Genomic DNA, 18,754 nt, shown 5'->3' with positions numbered 1-18,754 from the left:
CTGATGGGACCTTCCGAATTCCTAAACGGGGCGCTGAAACACCCCAAAATTTCCATTGACTTAACATTGAGACAAACTTTGACGGGTCATAGCTGCGAGTGAGAAACTTGTAGAAACTTGTGGCTTACCACATTTAAGGAGGCTGACAGGCTGTGTAAGAACATACCTCACAATGGGGTGTAAGCTGTACCACTGGGGTGTAAGAGGCCCCCAAATTTTCCCATTGACTTATAATGGGGCAGGAAACATGCCCATAAAAGGGAAAAAAAGTGTCCCAGATGGAATATCTTCACTTTAGAGTGTCTTAGAGACATGGGGGTGGGCTCATTTTACTCAAGCATCCAATCAGTCTCTTAGGATCACCCCAGAGATATTAAGCCACGCCCCTAGCAACAATTTTGGGTACCCTAGCAACATCTCCCATAGACTACCATTATAAAAAGCCCAGATGGATATCTTTGCACCAGAGTGTCATAGAGACATAGGGGTGGGCTCATTTTACTCAGGCATCCAATCAGTCTCTTAGGATTCTTATTGAGGTATTAAGCCACGCCCCTAGCAACAAAATATGAAGACCGTAGCAACATAATAAACAAAGCCTTATATCTCTGGATCTGAACATCGTAGAGACACAGGGGTTGGACCGTTTTTCTTGTGGCTTGAAGTGTAATCATTATGGGATGCCAATTTTCTCCCTAGCAACCAAACTTAGTACCCTAGCAACGGAATAAACAAAGCCTTATATCTCCGCATCAGAACATTGTAGAGACACGGGGGTTGGACCGTTTAACTTGTGGCTTGAAGGGTGATCATTATGGGATGCAAATTTTCTCCCTAGCAACCAAACTTAGTACCCTAGCAACGCAATAAATGTTAGCTTCATGCTAGCTTCTTGCTAATCATGCTAGCTTCATGCTAGCTTCATGCTAATCATGCTAACATCATGCTAGCTTCATGCTAATCATGCTAACTTCATGCTAGCTTCATGCTAATCATGCTAACTTCATGCTAGCTTCATGCTAACTTCATGCTAGCTTCATGCTAATCATGCTAGCATCATGCTAATCATGCTAGCATCATGCTAATCATGCTAGCATCATGCTAGCATCATGCTAGCTTCATGCTAGCTTCATGCTAATCATGCTAGCTTCATGCTAGCTTCATGCTAATCATGCTAGCTTCATGCTAGCTTCATGCTAATCATGCTAGCTTCATGTTAGCTTCATGCTAATCATGCTAACATCATGCTAGCTTCATGCTAATCATGCTAGCATCATGCTAGCTTCATGCTAATCATGCTAGCATCATGCTAGCTTCATGCTAATCATGCTAGCATCATGCTAGCGTCATGCAAATCATGCTAGCATCATGCTAGCTTCATGCTAATCATGCTAGCATCATGCTAGCTTCATGCTAATCATGCTAGCATCATGCTAGCTTCATGCTAATCATGCTAGCATCATGCTAGCTTCATGCTAATCATGCTAGCATCATGCTAGCTTCATGCTAATCATGCTAGCATCATGCTAGCTTCATGCTAATCATGCTAGCATCATGCTAGCTTCATGCTAATCATGCTAGCATCATGTTAGCATCATACTAGCTTCATGCTAATCATGCTAGCTTCATGCTAATCATGCTAGCATCATGCTAGCTTCATGCTAATCATGCTAGCATCATGTTAGCATCATACTAGCTTCATGCTAATCATGCTAGCTTCATGCTAATCATGCTAGCATCATGCTAGCTTCATGCTAATCATGCTAACATCATGCTAGCTTCATGCTAATCATGCTAGCATCATGCTAGCTTCATGCTTATCATGCTAGCTTCATGCTAATCATGCTAGCATCAAGCTAGCTTCATTCTAATCATGCTAGCATCATGCTAGCTTCATGCTAATCATGCTAACATCATGCTAGCTTCATGGTAAATCATGCTACCTTCATACTTAAACATACTAACAGCCAGATAGCCTACTAAACTAAACTTATGTCAAACCGTTTTAAACGTTCAGGCTACGCTTTCTCAAGCCAACATAAAGTTTGTCTTCAAACTTTACTATCTAGTTCAAATGTATTATGGCAGATTTTTTTCTTGCTTTAAAGACGGGGTGCATGATTTTTTAAAAAAAGGTTTGGAAAAGCCGGACCGACTACCAAAACACACTTGTACTGTAGCCAATCTGCAGTAAGCTGCATGTCTACTAAGCGACATTGTTGCCTGGGTTGCGTATGTGTGGGGCAGGTCTATCAAAAGAAGGTCCAGATTCTATTGGGGTAGGGGCGTGTTTGTTTAAAGGATTAGTCAATTTTCTTAAAAAAAAATCCAGATAGTTTACTCACCACCCTGTCATCCAAAATGTTGATGTCTTTCTTTGTTCAGTCGAGAAGAAATGATGTTTTTTGAGGAAAACATTCCAGGATTTTTCTCATTTTAATGGACTTTAATGGACCCCAACACTTAACAGTTTTAATGTAGTTTAAAATTGCAGTTTCAAAGGATTCTAAATGATCTCAAACGAGGTATAAGGGTATGCACTTTTAAACCACAACTTCTCGTCTTCCTCCGGTCCTGTGACTTGCCAGTGCGACCTCACATAATACGTCATCACGTCAAGAGATCACGGATGACGTATGCAAAACTACTCCCCAGTGTTTACAAGTGTGGAGAAAGAAGACCGTTCCGACATTGTTGTATGTGGAATGATACTAATTAATGTCTTTGTGTCAGTTTATTGTTTAAAATGGTCCGCAAATGTGCGTTTCATATATGTAACATGTGACCTTTCGACGTCATTACGCAATTAGCTGAGGTTGCGCTGGCTCATCACACAGCCGGAGGAAAACGAGAAGTTGTGGTTTAAAAGTGCATATTTTTTTATTTTTCTTGTCAAAAATGACAATCGTTTTGATAGATAAGACCCTTATGCCTCGTTTGCGATCGTTTAGAGTCCTTTGTAACTGCAATTTTAAACTGCATTAAAACTGTTAAGTTTTGGGATCCATTAAAGTCCATTAAAATGAGAAAAATCCTGGAATGTTTTCCTCAAAAAAACATAATTTCTTCTCGACTGTACAAAGAATGACATCAACATTTTGGATGACATGGTGGTGAGTAAATTATCTGGATTTTTTTTTAAGAAAATTTAAAGGTGACATAAAATGATTGAACGGGGTATTTATCCTTGTTCTGTGATGTGACATGTAGACAAAAAAAATTAGTTTGGGTCTGTAATGCCTTAGAAGCTTCCTAAAAACCTCTCTCAGATAGCTCTATTAGGGTGGGGGATTTTAAACAAGTGGTTTTGCACCTATTTGGCTCCCCCTACTGGCTTAACTTGCAATCTCATTACTGATTGGCTGACTTTGCTGCCACTCTAAAAATGTAGCCAATTATTTTAAAGTGGAGGGGCAGGGAGATGCCTGTGATGTCATAAGCATCAGTTTTTCAGATTGGGCCGTTTTCTGGCTGACATTTCTAAAAGAGGAATTTCTATGAGACTGAGATGTTTAGCATGTTTAGAACTTTTTGTATGTTTGTGAATGTGGGTAGACTACCATTATTCAACAAAGACAAGGTAAAAATGGTTTTTCATTCTCTGTCCCCTTTAATAATTGTTTAACATTGGCTTTCAGAGATCATGCACCCCGCCTTTAACGAAAAACTCACTTATTTGGATGATTTTCTTTAGAAACAAGACTTATAATCTTATTTTTGCTTAGGTCATCATCATCATATCTCGATTTAAAGCCCTCTCTAACATAAAAAATGAACTTTTAAATGTGTTTCTAGCAGAAAATGAGTCACCAGTGTGTGTGCAGAAACATCCTGTTATTATACAAATCCATCTATTCTTCTTGGTTTAATCTCCTTTAAACCGAAACTGTCACACAAAGCAGGCTTTTTATCAACACATTATGAATTGGATTTATGCACGGCTATAAAACTCTTCCCATCATTTAATATATTGGCATGATCAAAAGCATAATTACATTTATCATTTACCTGACTCTCTGCAGTGAAAGTTTCGCTGACTTTTGTGAATTTATAATAAACCTAATTTACAAAGAGTGTTTACAAAAACCGACTTCATTTAAATACAATGCAGCGCAATACCGCGTGCAAAAGCACTGTTTAATCATCTTTGACATACAGCAGAAAGGCTGAAATAAAGGGCTGCAATGATCACCCACGCACTGCGAGAGTGAGTCTGGATATGAGTGTGTGTCTGTGTGTACTTGCTTGTGCATGATTAAAGTGTCAAGGATAAAAGCAATTAGCTTGGCACTTGTACTCAGGGCTAATAGCATCAGGCAGAATCTTGGAATGCAGCACAAGCTTTTTCCTGAATATAAAAGTCAGACATGACGCCTCATAACGTCAGCATCGTTTTAAACAGTGCAGTCACAGATTGAGATGCTGTCGTGCAACGGGAGCAAACGCACCTGTTTGACCTCCGCCTGCAGGTGTCGCAGCTGCAGGCACTGCTCCAGACGTTTGTGTGCGTGTTCGGCGCTCATTTCCAGCTCATGTTGTTTTTCATTCAAGAACTCCAGAAGCTCCTGAACTCTGGAAGCCAAATCCACATCCTTCTCTCCTGTGAGCTCCATACCTGTACAACACAGCACATACGTTCAGTTGACATTTTATGCATTTGGCAGACGCCTTTGTCCAAAGTGACTTACAGTGCATTTAATATATATATGTTTTATAATATCAGTATGTCTGTTCTCTGTGAATCGAACCTCGGGCCTTTGCGTTGCTAACACAATGATCTAACAATTGAGCTATAGTATTGAAAAAGTGATATGATATGACTTTTTGCTAAAAGTGCAAATACAATCTCAGCCAATCAGAAATTATATTTTTATATTTAAATACAAGTCATATTTTAAATCCGACCTGTGTGAGGAAAAACACGAATTCCAGCTTATCAAAATGAATAATTTGTCTGTCCAGCAGGTGGCCTTGAATTGCTATGGGCTAAAACCTCATCTGAAGGTCTGTGTCCCTATGCTTTGATCTCAGAAAGGTGGAATTATTATGGGATGTGAGTAGAAACAGACAGGTGAGCATGTGATAGAATGTCCCAGCTGCCCAACCGTGCGGGCAAAATACGGCATCGATTATCTGTGTGTTTGCGCTTCTGCAGGCTGCTTGACAGACAAGCAACGTCTGCGTATGTGCAATTTCTTCTCCACGTCCGCTAACCCTCACATCACCCCGCTTATTCTCAGCTACCTGCCCGGAGGCGGTCACCATGGGAACCCCTTCAGCAGGAGTCAGTTCCCATGGGAATGCGATGTGCGAGTGACCGCCTCTGCAGTGTCTCGCGCATCATCGCGACGGAGGGTGTCCACGGCAACCCCGGAGTGACGAGCGAAGGTCTGGTCGCCATGGAAACCTCGGGATGGGATGTAAGGGGGTGTTTCCATAGCAACCTCAACCCGCTTTATACAGCGTTAATATTATGAGAGATCCCAGTGCTGTATGGAGAAAAAAGCATCCTTTATGTCTCCATCAGATAAAATATATATTTTTGTCTGTATATTTTGTCTCGTTTCAAGTGACTGATGAAAGGCTGTTTACACCTGGTATGAAGATACTTTTTGGTCACAAGTGGAAGACACTAAATACAGGGTGTAGACTAGGGACTCACCCATAGACCATCCCCTCAAAGACAAAAGTGGGCAAAAGAAATAGGTGTGAACAGACATGTGAGCTCGTTCATTTCGATCGACCAAAGCGCATCTTAATACCAGGTATAAACAGGGCCTAAAGCACAGGTAATTATTTCCAGGATGTAAATAATATAAGATTGGAGAAAAGCATATGCAAGATGCAAAAACATCTCAACAAAAGCGACAGTGCATGTATACATCAGTATGTGTGATGCCTGGGATCAAACCTATGTCCATTATTGTTTTCCTTCTTGAAAATCACATTTTTTATTGTGGTTACCTACTATATTTCACATTCAAATTTAAATAAAATTAACCTTCCATTCTCTGCATGGAATAAAGGTCTTTCTTGGAATTAAGTTTATGTTTTATGATGCATAGTACATCTATTATGTCCTTTAGAGTTACCATTCAACTGCTGAGATTTAATTTACCCACAAAAGCCAATATCCGACTGATTTTGGACCCTGCATACATGCGTTCTGTATCATTATTCTTCCCACTCATCAGTCTGTTTCTATCCTCTTTTCTCTGTCTAAGACAGCCCATAATGTGCGAAGCAGTTTTCTGCTGTTGTGTCCGTGGTAACTGTCAATAAAATGCACCAGAGCACGGAGGAGTGAAGTGATGGCTGATTCACACTTCTCTATCTCATCATCCCTCCTGCGTCCATCTCTCATCGGCTTCTACAGCAGACGCGAGGGAGCTCTTCTCCTGCAGTATGAGCTGTCAGTTTATCTCTGTATTTTCTATTCTTGAGGATCTTTCACATGACTTGAGTCAGCGTTGCCCAATGCACCGGACTCTATGGAGTGTGTCATCATTTTTGCCGACCCATTTGCCATTTGTGACCCAGTCTGTGAGAAAACAGCTATTTTGTGATTTACAGAATCTACATCAAATCATCCTACATAATGTAATTAACATTCTGTGAGAATATAACCTTGATATCAAAGATCGAAATCGATGAGTGAAATCAAACTTTGATTAGATTATGAGACTTTGAATTTTAATGATAGGGTCACATTCGATTTTTAAAGGAGACGTTTCACAGGACTTTTTTAAAATGTCAAATCAATCTTTGGTGTCCCCAGAGTACCTGTACACATGTGAAGTTTTAGCTCAAAACACCATATATATATAAGTACTGTATGTCCAGCCAACAGTCGCCACTTTCATTTTGCGTTAGTACTGTATGTCCTAGTGTGTGCATACTGTGTTGTTTTGCAATTAAATGTAGGTACTTTTCCAACATAAATGCAGTACATATTATTATGGTAAATGGACTGCATTTATTTAGCGCTTTTTTTAAGAGACCATTATGGCATAGTATAAGTAGGCGAACTGGGACGCAGCTTTGATCTAACATGCAGGAGTGCTGAGTTAGCCACACCCACTTATTTACATTCCACAGAATACACGGAATAGAAAATGTCTGTCATTTTAATTTATGGTAAGGGAATATACTGTCATACTGCCCATCCCTACTCAATATTATGTAACTTAATATTTTTGTGTGCTATGCATTTTAATAATGTGAAATCACCTGTTATCACAGTGCCTTAGCTCTTTAATTTAAAAATAGTTTTGTGAGCCCACATTAAAGAATTATTTTTAAATCTGATCTATCAATGCCATTCAGAGGTCTTTTCTCTGCGCTTAGCCAAAGTCTTTTTAGGGAAGCCGCGTCACTTCGCCCCCACATTTGCAATGTCTCCAGATCTTGCTAGAGTCCTTGCCCCAGAGGATTTCATTCTTTAACGGTTGACGCATCTTGTTAATATTAAATATCTTAGCCCAAATACGTGTTTAATACAGTGATTAACACATTTATTAGACCACCACCCAATGTAAGATTTGTGCCGCAGCTGCACTAAACTAACGGCATTGTTGATAATCAAAAGTAATCAAAACTTTAGTAACAGTACTATTTCTAATGCTAAAATATTATTTTTGTTGTTATCCATTAATTCTTGAATTTACTGTTTCACAAAAAATGCAGAAAAATAGTAACGCTCTTTATTTATTTATTTATTCAGATGTCCAATTACAGTTATTTACTTGCAGTCCTTAATGGAAATATTTTAATGGTTGAATGTTACGGTTAATATTTTGTTGTACTGTATGTGCCGCCTCGAATTTGGGTATAAAAACGCAATTCGAAAACCCTCTGAAAAGGAAAGTCAATCGAAGTACTTCACAATACTGGATGGACTTTGAGAAATAAACAGGCGGTATAATAAATTTGTTAAGCACTGTACTTTTCACATTCTTGCAACCTAGCAATTACGTAAAATCCACTTTTCCATTTGCAATGCTTTTCGTGTGGATGTCGAAACAGTTTAAAACCCTGATGCATTCATGATAGAGGTTCTTCAGAGCAGTGGTTCTCAAACTTTTTCGGCATGTGGCCTCCCTTGTGTTCGGTGGCCTCCACGTGTGCCCTTCGTGGGCCCCCCAAAGAAAATGTATGACATAAAACATTCTAAAACATAAACTTTTAATTAAACAAAACTTATTAACGCTTTCTCCGCCATTGACGAGTTATCTCATCAATTAGGAGAAAACATTTGCATAAAAAAGTGTTCCTGATGGTTTTATGTTAATCTTTACTACCGCGATTATCCAATTATTATAAAAACCTGAACAATAATTTTTTTTACTAAATTTAAACTCTGTGTATGTTTTGATAATTATTCTGAATCTGATCTCTAACAAAATTCCTACACAAAAATAGTTTTTATAAGCAGAGAAAAAATATAGATAGAATGAATTTTTTTCCCGTTTTGTTTGTTTGTTTGTTTATTGTTTGTTTGAAAGCAGAGGGTTTGTTCTTTCATTTTTATATATTTGTTTGTTTATATATTTTTAGAAGAACTTTCCTGGAAGGCATTTTGTGAAACTTTTGTCAAAATCATAAAAAATGCTGGCGGACAACTTTTCAAAAAATGGCTGGCGGGGAATGAGTTAAAATATACAATGTAGTGTTGTTGGTTAGTAGTCTTATTTTTCTGAGGTTTAATTACACAGAATTCATGATAAATTAATGTTTTTTATGAAATGTCATATTAATAAGGTTAATTAATTTAATCTAGTAATTTTTTCTGAGGTTTAATTACACAAAAATCATGATAAATTTTATGAAATGTCATAAAACTAGTTAGTTTGAGAACTACTGCTTTAGAGGAAATGATTTGCATCCCTTTTCCCCTCTCACGGTCACACCTAATGCTCCGCGGTAGAGGCGTCAAGCACGAGTGATTTCAATTTTAAGTCAATGTGAAGACGCGTTGACGCGCATCTGGCTCATTCGCATGTGTAGTTCGCGCGAATGGCGTAGTACGCACGAATGGTGCTTTTTGTGCATTTTGCGTTTGAACCGAATTTGTGGCTGATGCCGAGTTGAAAATTTGAATTTTGGGGGATTTTCGCGCCGCGTTAACCAATCAAGAGCCTGCTTGCTGCTTTGGCGGCCCTGCCTGGAGTCACTCATTCAACATAGAGGAACGCTTGATATTGTCGGTGAGCAGTCACCCGGAGCTATACGACACAAGTTCTTATTTCTATAGAGACAGAAATAAAAAGGACCTCGCTTGGAAGAGTGTCAGTGAGGACATTGGGCAACCTTGTAAGTTGTAAATACACATTTCACTTTTGAGTCAGGTGACGTTTATCAACCCGCGGCATTCCCGCCGGTTTTGTACTATTTTCCCCCTATTGTAAGGTGACCAAATACAAACCGGTAACTCTCTCGATAAATGCACAATGAACATCAGCCATCTTGCCAACAGAAAACCGCATAGCACTTGCCCCCCCACAAGAAGCGAATTTCAAATCTGACGCGCGTCAAATGCTTGCTTTTTCCACGCGAATGCGTTCAAACTGTTCAAGGCGCGGTAGACGCAATTTTGACGCATTAAGAGCGGATGGTGTAAACGCAGCATTATATCTCCTCCCAGCTCCTCACCTGAAGCCTGGACCTCCATAATGTACTGATGGAGGTCCTGTCCCTGCTGTATGACCTCATAAGTCATGTTGTTCATGGCGAGCTTGCGTTCGGTGTGTCTGTGGAGTCTCTGTTCAGCCAGCGTGAGTTCCTCCGTGTTGAAGTCAGACGCCTGTCGCATCAGATCCTGCTTCCATGCGTCAAGTTCACCCATAACCTACGCCATAAACTGCAGTGAATACCACCTTACACTTGTATATTAACTTTATTACAAAATCCTTCATCAGTATTTCTCTGTTACTAAACAAGCACCTTTCTTCTAACATATCACACTAGGAATTTATGTAATCCACCAGCACTACTTATATTATTTCTTTAATTTTAATAACATATAGACAGACACACAATCATTTATCTTATCACATGACACACACACCTCCAATGCGTATTGTTCAAAGATGCGTAGCTGTAGGAAAATGTCCAGTTTGATCCTGCGCTCGTGGTAAAGCTCTTCCATGTGAGCTTGAGCTTCATCCAGCTGCTGCAGGACACCCTCGATATGAGCAACTGAGCTGGCGTGAGGAAGTTTATTACAGGCCAATGCTGAGTCTCTGTTTGAGCACACACAAACGCATGGCAACAGATCAATCAATCTATATAGAAGACATGTTCATCCTGAACCACTATCAGATTTGATACATCAGCAACATATGAGGACGTCTACTGAGGTAATTTTAAAAGAAAACACATTAAAATTGATCTGTGAATTGAAAACGGCCGAACTCCTAGGGTTAGCATATTTGCTCGGGTACATTAAGATGTAGGCCTAATGCTTGTGTGGGAAACGTGAGATCCAGTCCAAGCGATTCTGATCCCTCATTTCCTTTCATTTCATTTAATCAGAAAAAGCGTTTTAAAAACCCACAGGTAATGTTGTTAACAACACTTTTTATATAAAAAAGTGTTTGGTTATGGTGAATTAGCATTAAAAAGAAGCACAAAATGCTCTGATAGGCTGATGAGAGTTGTTAAACTCACCGCAGGTGCTGAATAAGCTCCTCCCCCTCTTTAATGACATTAAGCGTAGCGTCCAAGGTGCTGCTCTGCTGCTGCTGAAACTGTCTGATGAGCTCCTGAACCGCATCCACAGAGTCAGAGTTTAACACCGGCTCCACCATAGACTTCTGCAGATCCTCCATCCACGTCCACAGCTGACGACAGACAATAACATTTAACGAAAGACAGAAACATGTACAGGCAGACATGTACTATAGAAACACATGCAGACAGACAGACAGACAGACAGACACGTAGATAGACTCACAGGCATACTGAAAAAAAGAGAGGTAGACAGACAAACACAGATACAGAAATACATTCATTCAATTGCCAGACAGAGGGGTATACAAACAGACAGGTAGAAAGCTAGACAGACAGGCAGAGAGGTACACTGGTAGATGAACATACATTTATACAGACAGAAAAATAGGTACAAGAACAGACAAATATATAAACACAGATGCAGACAGACAGCCAGAGCGGTAGACAGACAGACAAGCAGAGAGGCAGATAGGCAAACACACAGACAGGTAGATAGACACATAAAGATCGACAACCAAACAGCCAGACAGACACACATGTAGACAGACAGACATAGTGAGAGGTAGACAGACAGACAGACAGATAGGTAGATTGACAGACAGAAAGACAGACAGGTAGGTAGATTGACAGACAGACAGACTGAGGGGTAGACAGACAGACATGCAGGAAGACACACAGGTATATAGACAGGCAGACAAGAAATTGGAGAGATAGACAGGCAGACAGATGTACATAGAAAGGCAGACAGACAGACAAACAGACAGGCAGGCAGGTAGATAGATAGATAGACACGCAGGTAGATAGACACACATGCAGACAGATAGAGAGTTAGAAAGGACAGGCAGACAAGCAATTGGAGAGATAGACAGGCAGACAGATGTACATAGAAAGACAGACACGCAGGACGCAGGTAGATAGACACACATGTAGACAGACAGAGCGAGAGGTAGGCAGGCAGTCATTCAAGCAGACAGACAGGTATATAGATAGACACGCAGGTAGATAGACACAAATGCAGACGGATAGAGATGTAGAAAGGACAGACAGACAAGCAGTTGGAGAGATAGACAGGCAGACAGATGTACATAGAAAGACAGACACGCAGGATGCAGGTAGATAGACACACATGTAGACAGACAGAGCGAGAGGTAGGCAGGCAGTCATTCAAGCAGACAGACAGGTAGATAGATAGACACGCAGGTAGATAGACACAAATGCAGACGGATAGAGATGTAGAAAGGACAGGTACACAATCAGTTGGAGAGATAGACAGGCAGACAGATGTACATAGAAAGGCAGAAAGACAGACAGACAGACAGGCAGGTAGATAAATAGATAGACACGCAGGTAGATAGACACGCAGGTAGATATACACACATGCAGACAGATAGAGAGGTGGAAAGGACAGACAGACAAGCGGTTGGAGAGATTGACAGGCAGATAGATGTACATAGAAAGACAGACAGACAGACACGTAGGACGCATGTAGATAGACACACATGTAGACAGAAAGAGCGAGAGGTAGGCAGACAGTCATTCAAGCAGACAGACAGGTATATAGACAGACAGAGAGGTAGATAGACATACAGGCAGAGGGGTAGACAGATAGAAATGCAGGCAGACACACATGTATATAGACAGGCAGACAAGCAGTTGAAGAGATAGACAGATGTAGATAGACAGACAGACATGTAGATAGATAGATAGATAGATAGATAGACACTCATGCAGACAGACAGATTGGTAGAAAGATAGATAAACAAGCAGACAGACAGACAGACAGACACGCGCACACACACACACACACACACGTAGACAGACAGAGCGAGAGGTAGACAGACAGTGAGGCAGGCAGGCAGGCAAACAGGTATATAGACAGACAGGCAGGTTGAAGGACAGACAGACAAAGAAGTAGACAGATAGACATGCAGGCAGACACACAGGTATATAGACAGGCAGACAAGCAGTTGGACAGACAGACATACAGACAGATGTAGATAGACAGACAGACAGACAGACAGACAGACAGGTAGATAGATAAACAGGCAGACAGACAGACACACACACATGTAGACAGACAGAGCGAGAGGTAGACAGACAGTCAGGCAGGCAGGCAGGCAGGCAGGTGGATGGCAGACAGACAAAGAGGTAGACAGATAGACATGCAAGCAGACACACATGTTTATTGACAGGCAGACAAGCAGTTGAACAGACAGACAGGCAGACAGATGTAGATAGAGAGACAGATAGGTGCATAGATAGACATGCAAGTAGATAGACACGCAGGTACATAGACACACATGCAGACAGACAGAGAGGTAGAACGATAGAAAAACAGACCAACACACACACACACACACACACACACACACACACACACACACACACACACACACACACACACACACGTAGACAGACAGAGCGAGAGGTAGACAGACAGTCAGTCAGTCAGTCAGTCAGTCAAGTAGACAGGTATATAGAAAGACAGAAAGCTAGATGGACAGACAAAGAGGTAGACAGATAGACATGCAGGCCAACACACAACTATATAGAAAGACAGAAGCAGTTGAAGAGGTGAACACACAGGTAGACAGTGCAAGCGTGTTTTCTACCTCTTTGGTGTGGGTGTGAAAAGACACTGAGATATCCAGCAGCAGTTTCCTCTGCTCTACCCTCCTCACAAACTCCTGAACTCTGACCTCCAGGTGATGGGCAGCAGCGTAGATCTCTTCTGGATCACACTCACCCGTCTGAGCCAACTGCTCCGCTGCCTCCAACAGCTTATCTGCATTAGTGTAAGTGTTCTGGTGGGACAAAGACATATAATGAGAGAGAGAAAGAGAGAGAAGCACAATAAAACTACATTTATTCAACTAACTAGTTACTAAACAACACAATTAATTATATTCTTGCTGAAAAGACCAGACCAACCAGACATCTTATGTCTGTCCAAGCTGGTTTAACTGGCAGACCAGCACAGCCATGTTTTTCACAAGGACGAGAATGCTGGTTAACCAGGTCTTTTTGGTGAAGCTGGTTGACCACCAACAATATACTACTTTTATTTTGTATGCTTTTGTTTTCAACATGGCTGATCTGCTCTTAACATGCACACAAACACAACCAAAATAGAATTTGCTCTGACCTGTGCCACCTCCTGGAAGTCATCATGTCGTTTCTGTAGCGCTCGCGCTCTGTGCACTGACTTCCCAACCCCTGTGTGTTTACTGAGGAATGCCTCTCCATGGTTTTCAATCCAGTCCAACACCTGAGAACACACACGTCATTCGCCATTACATATTTAAAAGGGCACATATTATGCCTATTTTTACGAAATGTAATGTAAGTCTCAGGGGTGTGCATATAATGTGAATGCAATTTCCCTACAGATCCTTTGTTATACAGTAGCATGTCCAAAATGCACCTATTTCTCCCTTTAAATAAAAAAAGCTAATGCTACTCACTCCCTTACCAACAGACAGTGATTGCTTTTGGTTAAAAATAGATCTGCTTCCTGTGAATACAATCCGAGACAATGTTTTTTTAGCCACTTCAACATGCTAACAAACACATTTAGAAAAGATTTTGGGTAAAATTAAGCAGTCAGTCAGTAGCTGTGGGCGGGGCTTTATCAGTGTGATGTCACATTAACAAGAAAATCAAAACAGTATGTCTAATGAGATTAAACAAAGGGGAGGGTGGATTATTTTCATTGTAGGGTTGTTGGGTTCACACACTGCCAACACAAGTGGCAATCCCACTGTAATTTTGTATAACTTGTGCATAGACACTAGAAACTAGACTGTTTACAATAAAGTGGAAGAACAAATATAGAAGCTACACTAAAACATGAATTTTTTACATTTCTGCTTTTAAACCCTCAGGAACACAATTTGATATCAGAAACGAAGGGACGGGAGCCATAATTATTAGCATGTAATAACTTGAAAGATCCCTTTTGCCAAAAAGAAGTCAAAAACATCAGTGTATAATGCACTACAAACATGAGAACTGCGGATAAAACAACAGCACTTAAAGTATTTACTGTAACGTAAATTACGGTCTCTGTACAGCACTTAAGCTCTTAGCACTATATGCTAAACTGTAAATTCTCACGTTTGACTGATCCTCTCCAAACGACATGAACCTTATTTAATGCTTTACTTTACAACAGCTTGGGTGAAAAAACAATACTGGAATGAACAGCTGGCACAGAAAATAAATTCAAGTGATCTGATCACTGATCTCAGTACTAAAACCAAACATCCAAACCTGGAGAAAAATGAGTCTGCTTTGACATTTGACAAAATGCTCTTTTGTAGGAAAGGAAATAATACCTAAAAAATTTAAAGTCTATGGGCCCTATCATACACCCAGTGCAATGCAGCACAATGTTGACGCAAGTGTCTTTTGCTAGTTTTAACCCGGCGCAATTATCATTTCCACATTGTTTAAATAGCAAATGCATTTGCGACCAATTTTGCACTCACGAGTGTTCTGGTCTGAAAACGAGTTGTGTTCAGGTGCAGTTGAGGCAACTAAAATAGACTATGCCATTGACCAACTAAAAACTGGTCTAAAGTCTAAAGTCAATGGGGCAATATTGTTTTTGTTATTTAATGAGCGTGTTAGTAATATGCGCCTATAAATGGGACGACAACACGCGCTTGCTTATCACACACATGGATGCGCAGCAACACAGGCAGTTTTTCAGTTTACAAATTCTGCCATCTAAACAACAACTAAAGTAAATGGCGCAATATTGTTTTTGTTATTTAACGAGCTTGTTAGTAATATACGCCTATAAATGGGACGACAACGCGCGCTTGCTTATCACACACATGGATGCGCAGCATCACATAAACATTTTTAAATATGAAAAATTAAAGAATTAAAGCAACACCAAAGAGTTTTGGCTCTTTGCTCCCCCTACAGGTTAGAAGCGTAATTGTCCATTACCCACTGTCATAAATACTGAGGCATAGCTGGCTCTGATTGGATTGTAGGTCTGCCGTAAAGCAAGTTTTTGTAGTATTCACTCGGACTACAGGACCACTACCCGACGTTTGGAAACTTCTTTAGTGCGGTTTTGGCCGATAGAGGGCTGCAAAGCGAATGTGAAAGTGCTGTTCACCCTGTTTAGAGTGGATGAACGACTGAAACTGTTTTGGAAGCGTTATTTTAAGGTAAAAAAAACTCTTTGGTGTTGCTTTAAAATGTAAAAGATTATTATTGAGTCTATTGGACATGAAAGAAATCAATTTGTAAAGGTTTTAATACAAAAAATATATTTTTTAAATACAAATTAAAACAACGCAATTTTTTTGCATCAATTTTAAACTGGGGTCTTCTTCCACTGCTTAGTTTTTCAGTTTACAAATTCTGCCATCTAAACATCAACTAAAGTAAATGGTGCAATATTGTTTTTGTTATTTAAAGAGCGTGTTAGTAATATGCGCCTATAAATGGGACGACAACGTGCGCTTGCTTATCACACACATGGATGCGCAGCAACACATAAACGTTTTTAAATATGAAAAATTAAAGGATTAAAATGTAAAAGATTATTATTGAGACTCATGGACATGAAAGAAAATGATTTGTTTAGGTTTTAATACAAAAGATATTTTTTTAAATACAAATTAAAACAAAGCAATTTTTTAGCATCAATCTTAAACTTGGGGTCTTCTTCCACCTCTTAGTTTTCAGTTTACAAATTCTGCCATCTAAACATCAACTAAAGCAGGGGTTTTCAAACTTTTTGTGTGTGTGGACCACTATTTGTAATCAAGAATTTTCGCGGACCACCTCATAATACTCAAAATAAAATATGTCTACACAAAGTCCTGAATTTATCTGCACCTCTAAATAGGCTTACTAGCACTAAAACTATAACTGGTCATCACATCAGTACAACAGATTCTTAAAACATATTCTTAAAAAATATATTTTTCTTAAAAATATATATTCTTTTATATTTTATTTTGCCTTTACACGTACCACCTGCAGTACCCTCACGGACCACTAGTGGTCCGCGGACCACAGTTTGGGAATAGCCGAACTAAAGTAAATGGCGCAATATTGTTTTTGTTATTTAAAGAGCGTGTTAGTAATATGCGCCTATAAATGGGACGACAAAGCGCATTTTCTTATCACACACATGATTGCGCAGCAGCACATAAACGTTTTAAATATGAAAAATTAAATGATTAAAATGTAAAAGATTATTATTGAGACTCATGGACATGAAAGAAAATGATTTGTTTAGGTTTTAATACAAAAAATATTTTTTTAAATACAAATTAAAACAAAGCAATTTTTTAGCATCAATCTTAAACTTGGGGTCTTCTTCCACCTCTTAGTTTTTCAGTTTACAAATTCTGCCATCTAAACATCAACTAAAGCAGGGGTTTTCAAACTTTTTGTGTGTGTAGACCACTATTTGTAATCAAGAATTTTCGCGGACCACCTCATAATACTCAAAATAAAATATGTCTACACAAAGTCCTGAATTTATCTGCACCTCTAAATAGGCTTACTAGCACTAAAACTATAACTGGTCATCACATCAGTACAACAGATTCTTAAAACATATTCTTAAAAAATATATTTTTCTTAAAAATATATATTATTTTATATTTTATTTTGCCTTTACACGTACCACCTGCAGTACCCTCACGGACCACAATTTGGGAATGGCCGAACTAAAGTAAATGGCGCAATATTGTTTGTGTTATTTAAAGAGCGTGTTAGTAATATGCGCCTATAAATGGGACGACAAAGCGCATTTTCTTATCACACACATGATTGCACAGCAGCACATAAACGTTTTTAAATATGAAAAATTAAAGGATTAAAATGTAAAAGATTATTATTGAGTCTCTTGGACATGAAAGAAAATTATTTGTAAAGGTTTTAATACAAAAAATATTTTTTTTAAATACAAATTAAAACAACGCAATTTTTTAGCATCAATCTTAAACTTGGGGTCTTCTTCCACCGCTTAGTTTTTCAGTTTACAAATTCTGCCATCTAAACAACAACTAAAGTAAATGGCGCAATATTGTTTTTGTTATTTAACGAGCGTGTTAGTAATATGCGCCTATAAATGGGACGACAACGCGCGCTTGCTTATCACACACATGGATGCGCAGCAATACATAAACGTTTTTAAATATGAAAAATTAAAGGATTAAAATGTAAAAGATTATTATTAGGTCTCTTGGACATGAAAGAAATCAATTTGTAAAGGTTTTAATAAAAAAAATATTTTTAAAATACAAATTAAAACAACGCAATTTTTTGCATCAATTTTAAACTGGGGTCTTCTTCCACTGCTTAGTTTTTCAGTTTACAAATTCTGCCATCTAAACATCAACTAAAGTAAATGGCGCAATATTGTTTTTTTTATTTGAAGAGCGCGTTAGTAATATGCGCCTATAAATGGGACGACAACACGCGCTTGCTTATCACACACATGGATGCGCAGCAACACATAAACGTTTTTAAATATGAAAAATTAAAGGATTCAAGTGTAAAAGATTATTATTGAGTCTTTTGGACATGAAAGAAAATTATTTGTAAAGGTTTTAATACAAAAAATATATTTTTTAAATACAAATTAAAACAACGCAATTTTTTTGCATCAATTTTAAACTGGGGTCTTCTTCCACTGCTTAGTTTTTCAGTTTACAAATTCTGTCATCTAAACAACAACTAAAGTAAATGGCGCAATATTGTTTTTGTTATTTAACGAGCGTGTTAGTAATATGCGCCTATAAATGGGACGACAACACGTGCTTGCTTATCACACACATGGATGCGCAGCAACACATAAACGTTTTTAAATATGAAAAATTAAAGGATTCAAGTGTAAAAGATTATTATTGAGTCTATTGGACATGAAAGAAAATTATTTGTAAAGGTTTTAATACAAAAAATATTTTTTTTAAATACAAATTAAAACAACGCAATTTTTTAGCATCAATCTTAAACTTGGGGTCTTCTTCCACCGCTTAGTTTT

The 18,754-nt window shown here is 38.9% G+C and overlaps 1 protein-coding gene across 1 annotated transcript in view; it reads right to left on the bottom strand.

The window, feature by feature from the left end:
• The window catches only part of kalrnb (kalirin RhoGEF kinase b), a 136,999-nt gene that overhangs the window by 62,441 nt on the left and 55,804 nt on the right, over positions 1-18,754 (bottom strand). The window contains exons 10-15 of the mRNA XM_065293678.1: positions 13,877-13,999; positions 13,344-13,535; positions 10,669-10,841; positions 10,067-10,241; positions 9,652-9,847; positions 4,449-4,615 (exon numbers count right to left, since the gene is read on the bottom strand). Coding sequence (XP_065149750.1) covers positions 4,449-4,615; positions 9,652-9,847; positions 10,067-10,241; positions 10,669-10,841; positions 13,344-13,535; positions 13,877-13,999 — 1,026 coding nt within the window. The remainder of the gene's footprint in view (positions 1-4,448; positions 4,616-9,651; positions 9,848-10,066; positions 10,242-10,668; positions 10,842-13,343; positions 13,536-13,876; positions 14,000-18,754) is intronic.

Source organism: Paramisgurnus dabryanus, chromosome 7 (assembly GCF_030506205.2).
Source record: "Paramisgurnus dabryanus chromosome 7, PD_genome_1.1, whole genome shotgun sequence".
Taxonomy (NCBI): Eukaryota; Metazoa; Chordata; class Actinopteri; order Cypriniformes; family Cobitidae; genus Paramisgurnus; species Paramisgurnus dabryanus.
Note: the sequence above shows the minus strand (reverse complement) of the source record. Positions and strands in the feature narration are given on the sequence as shown.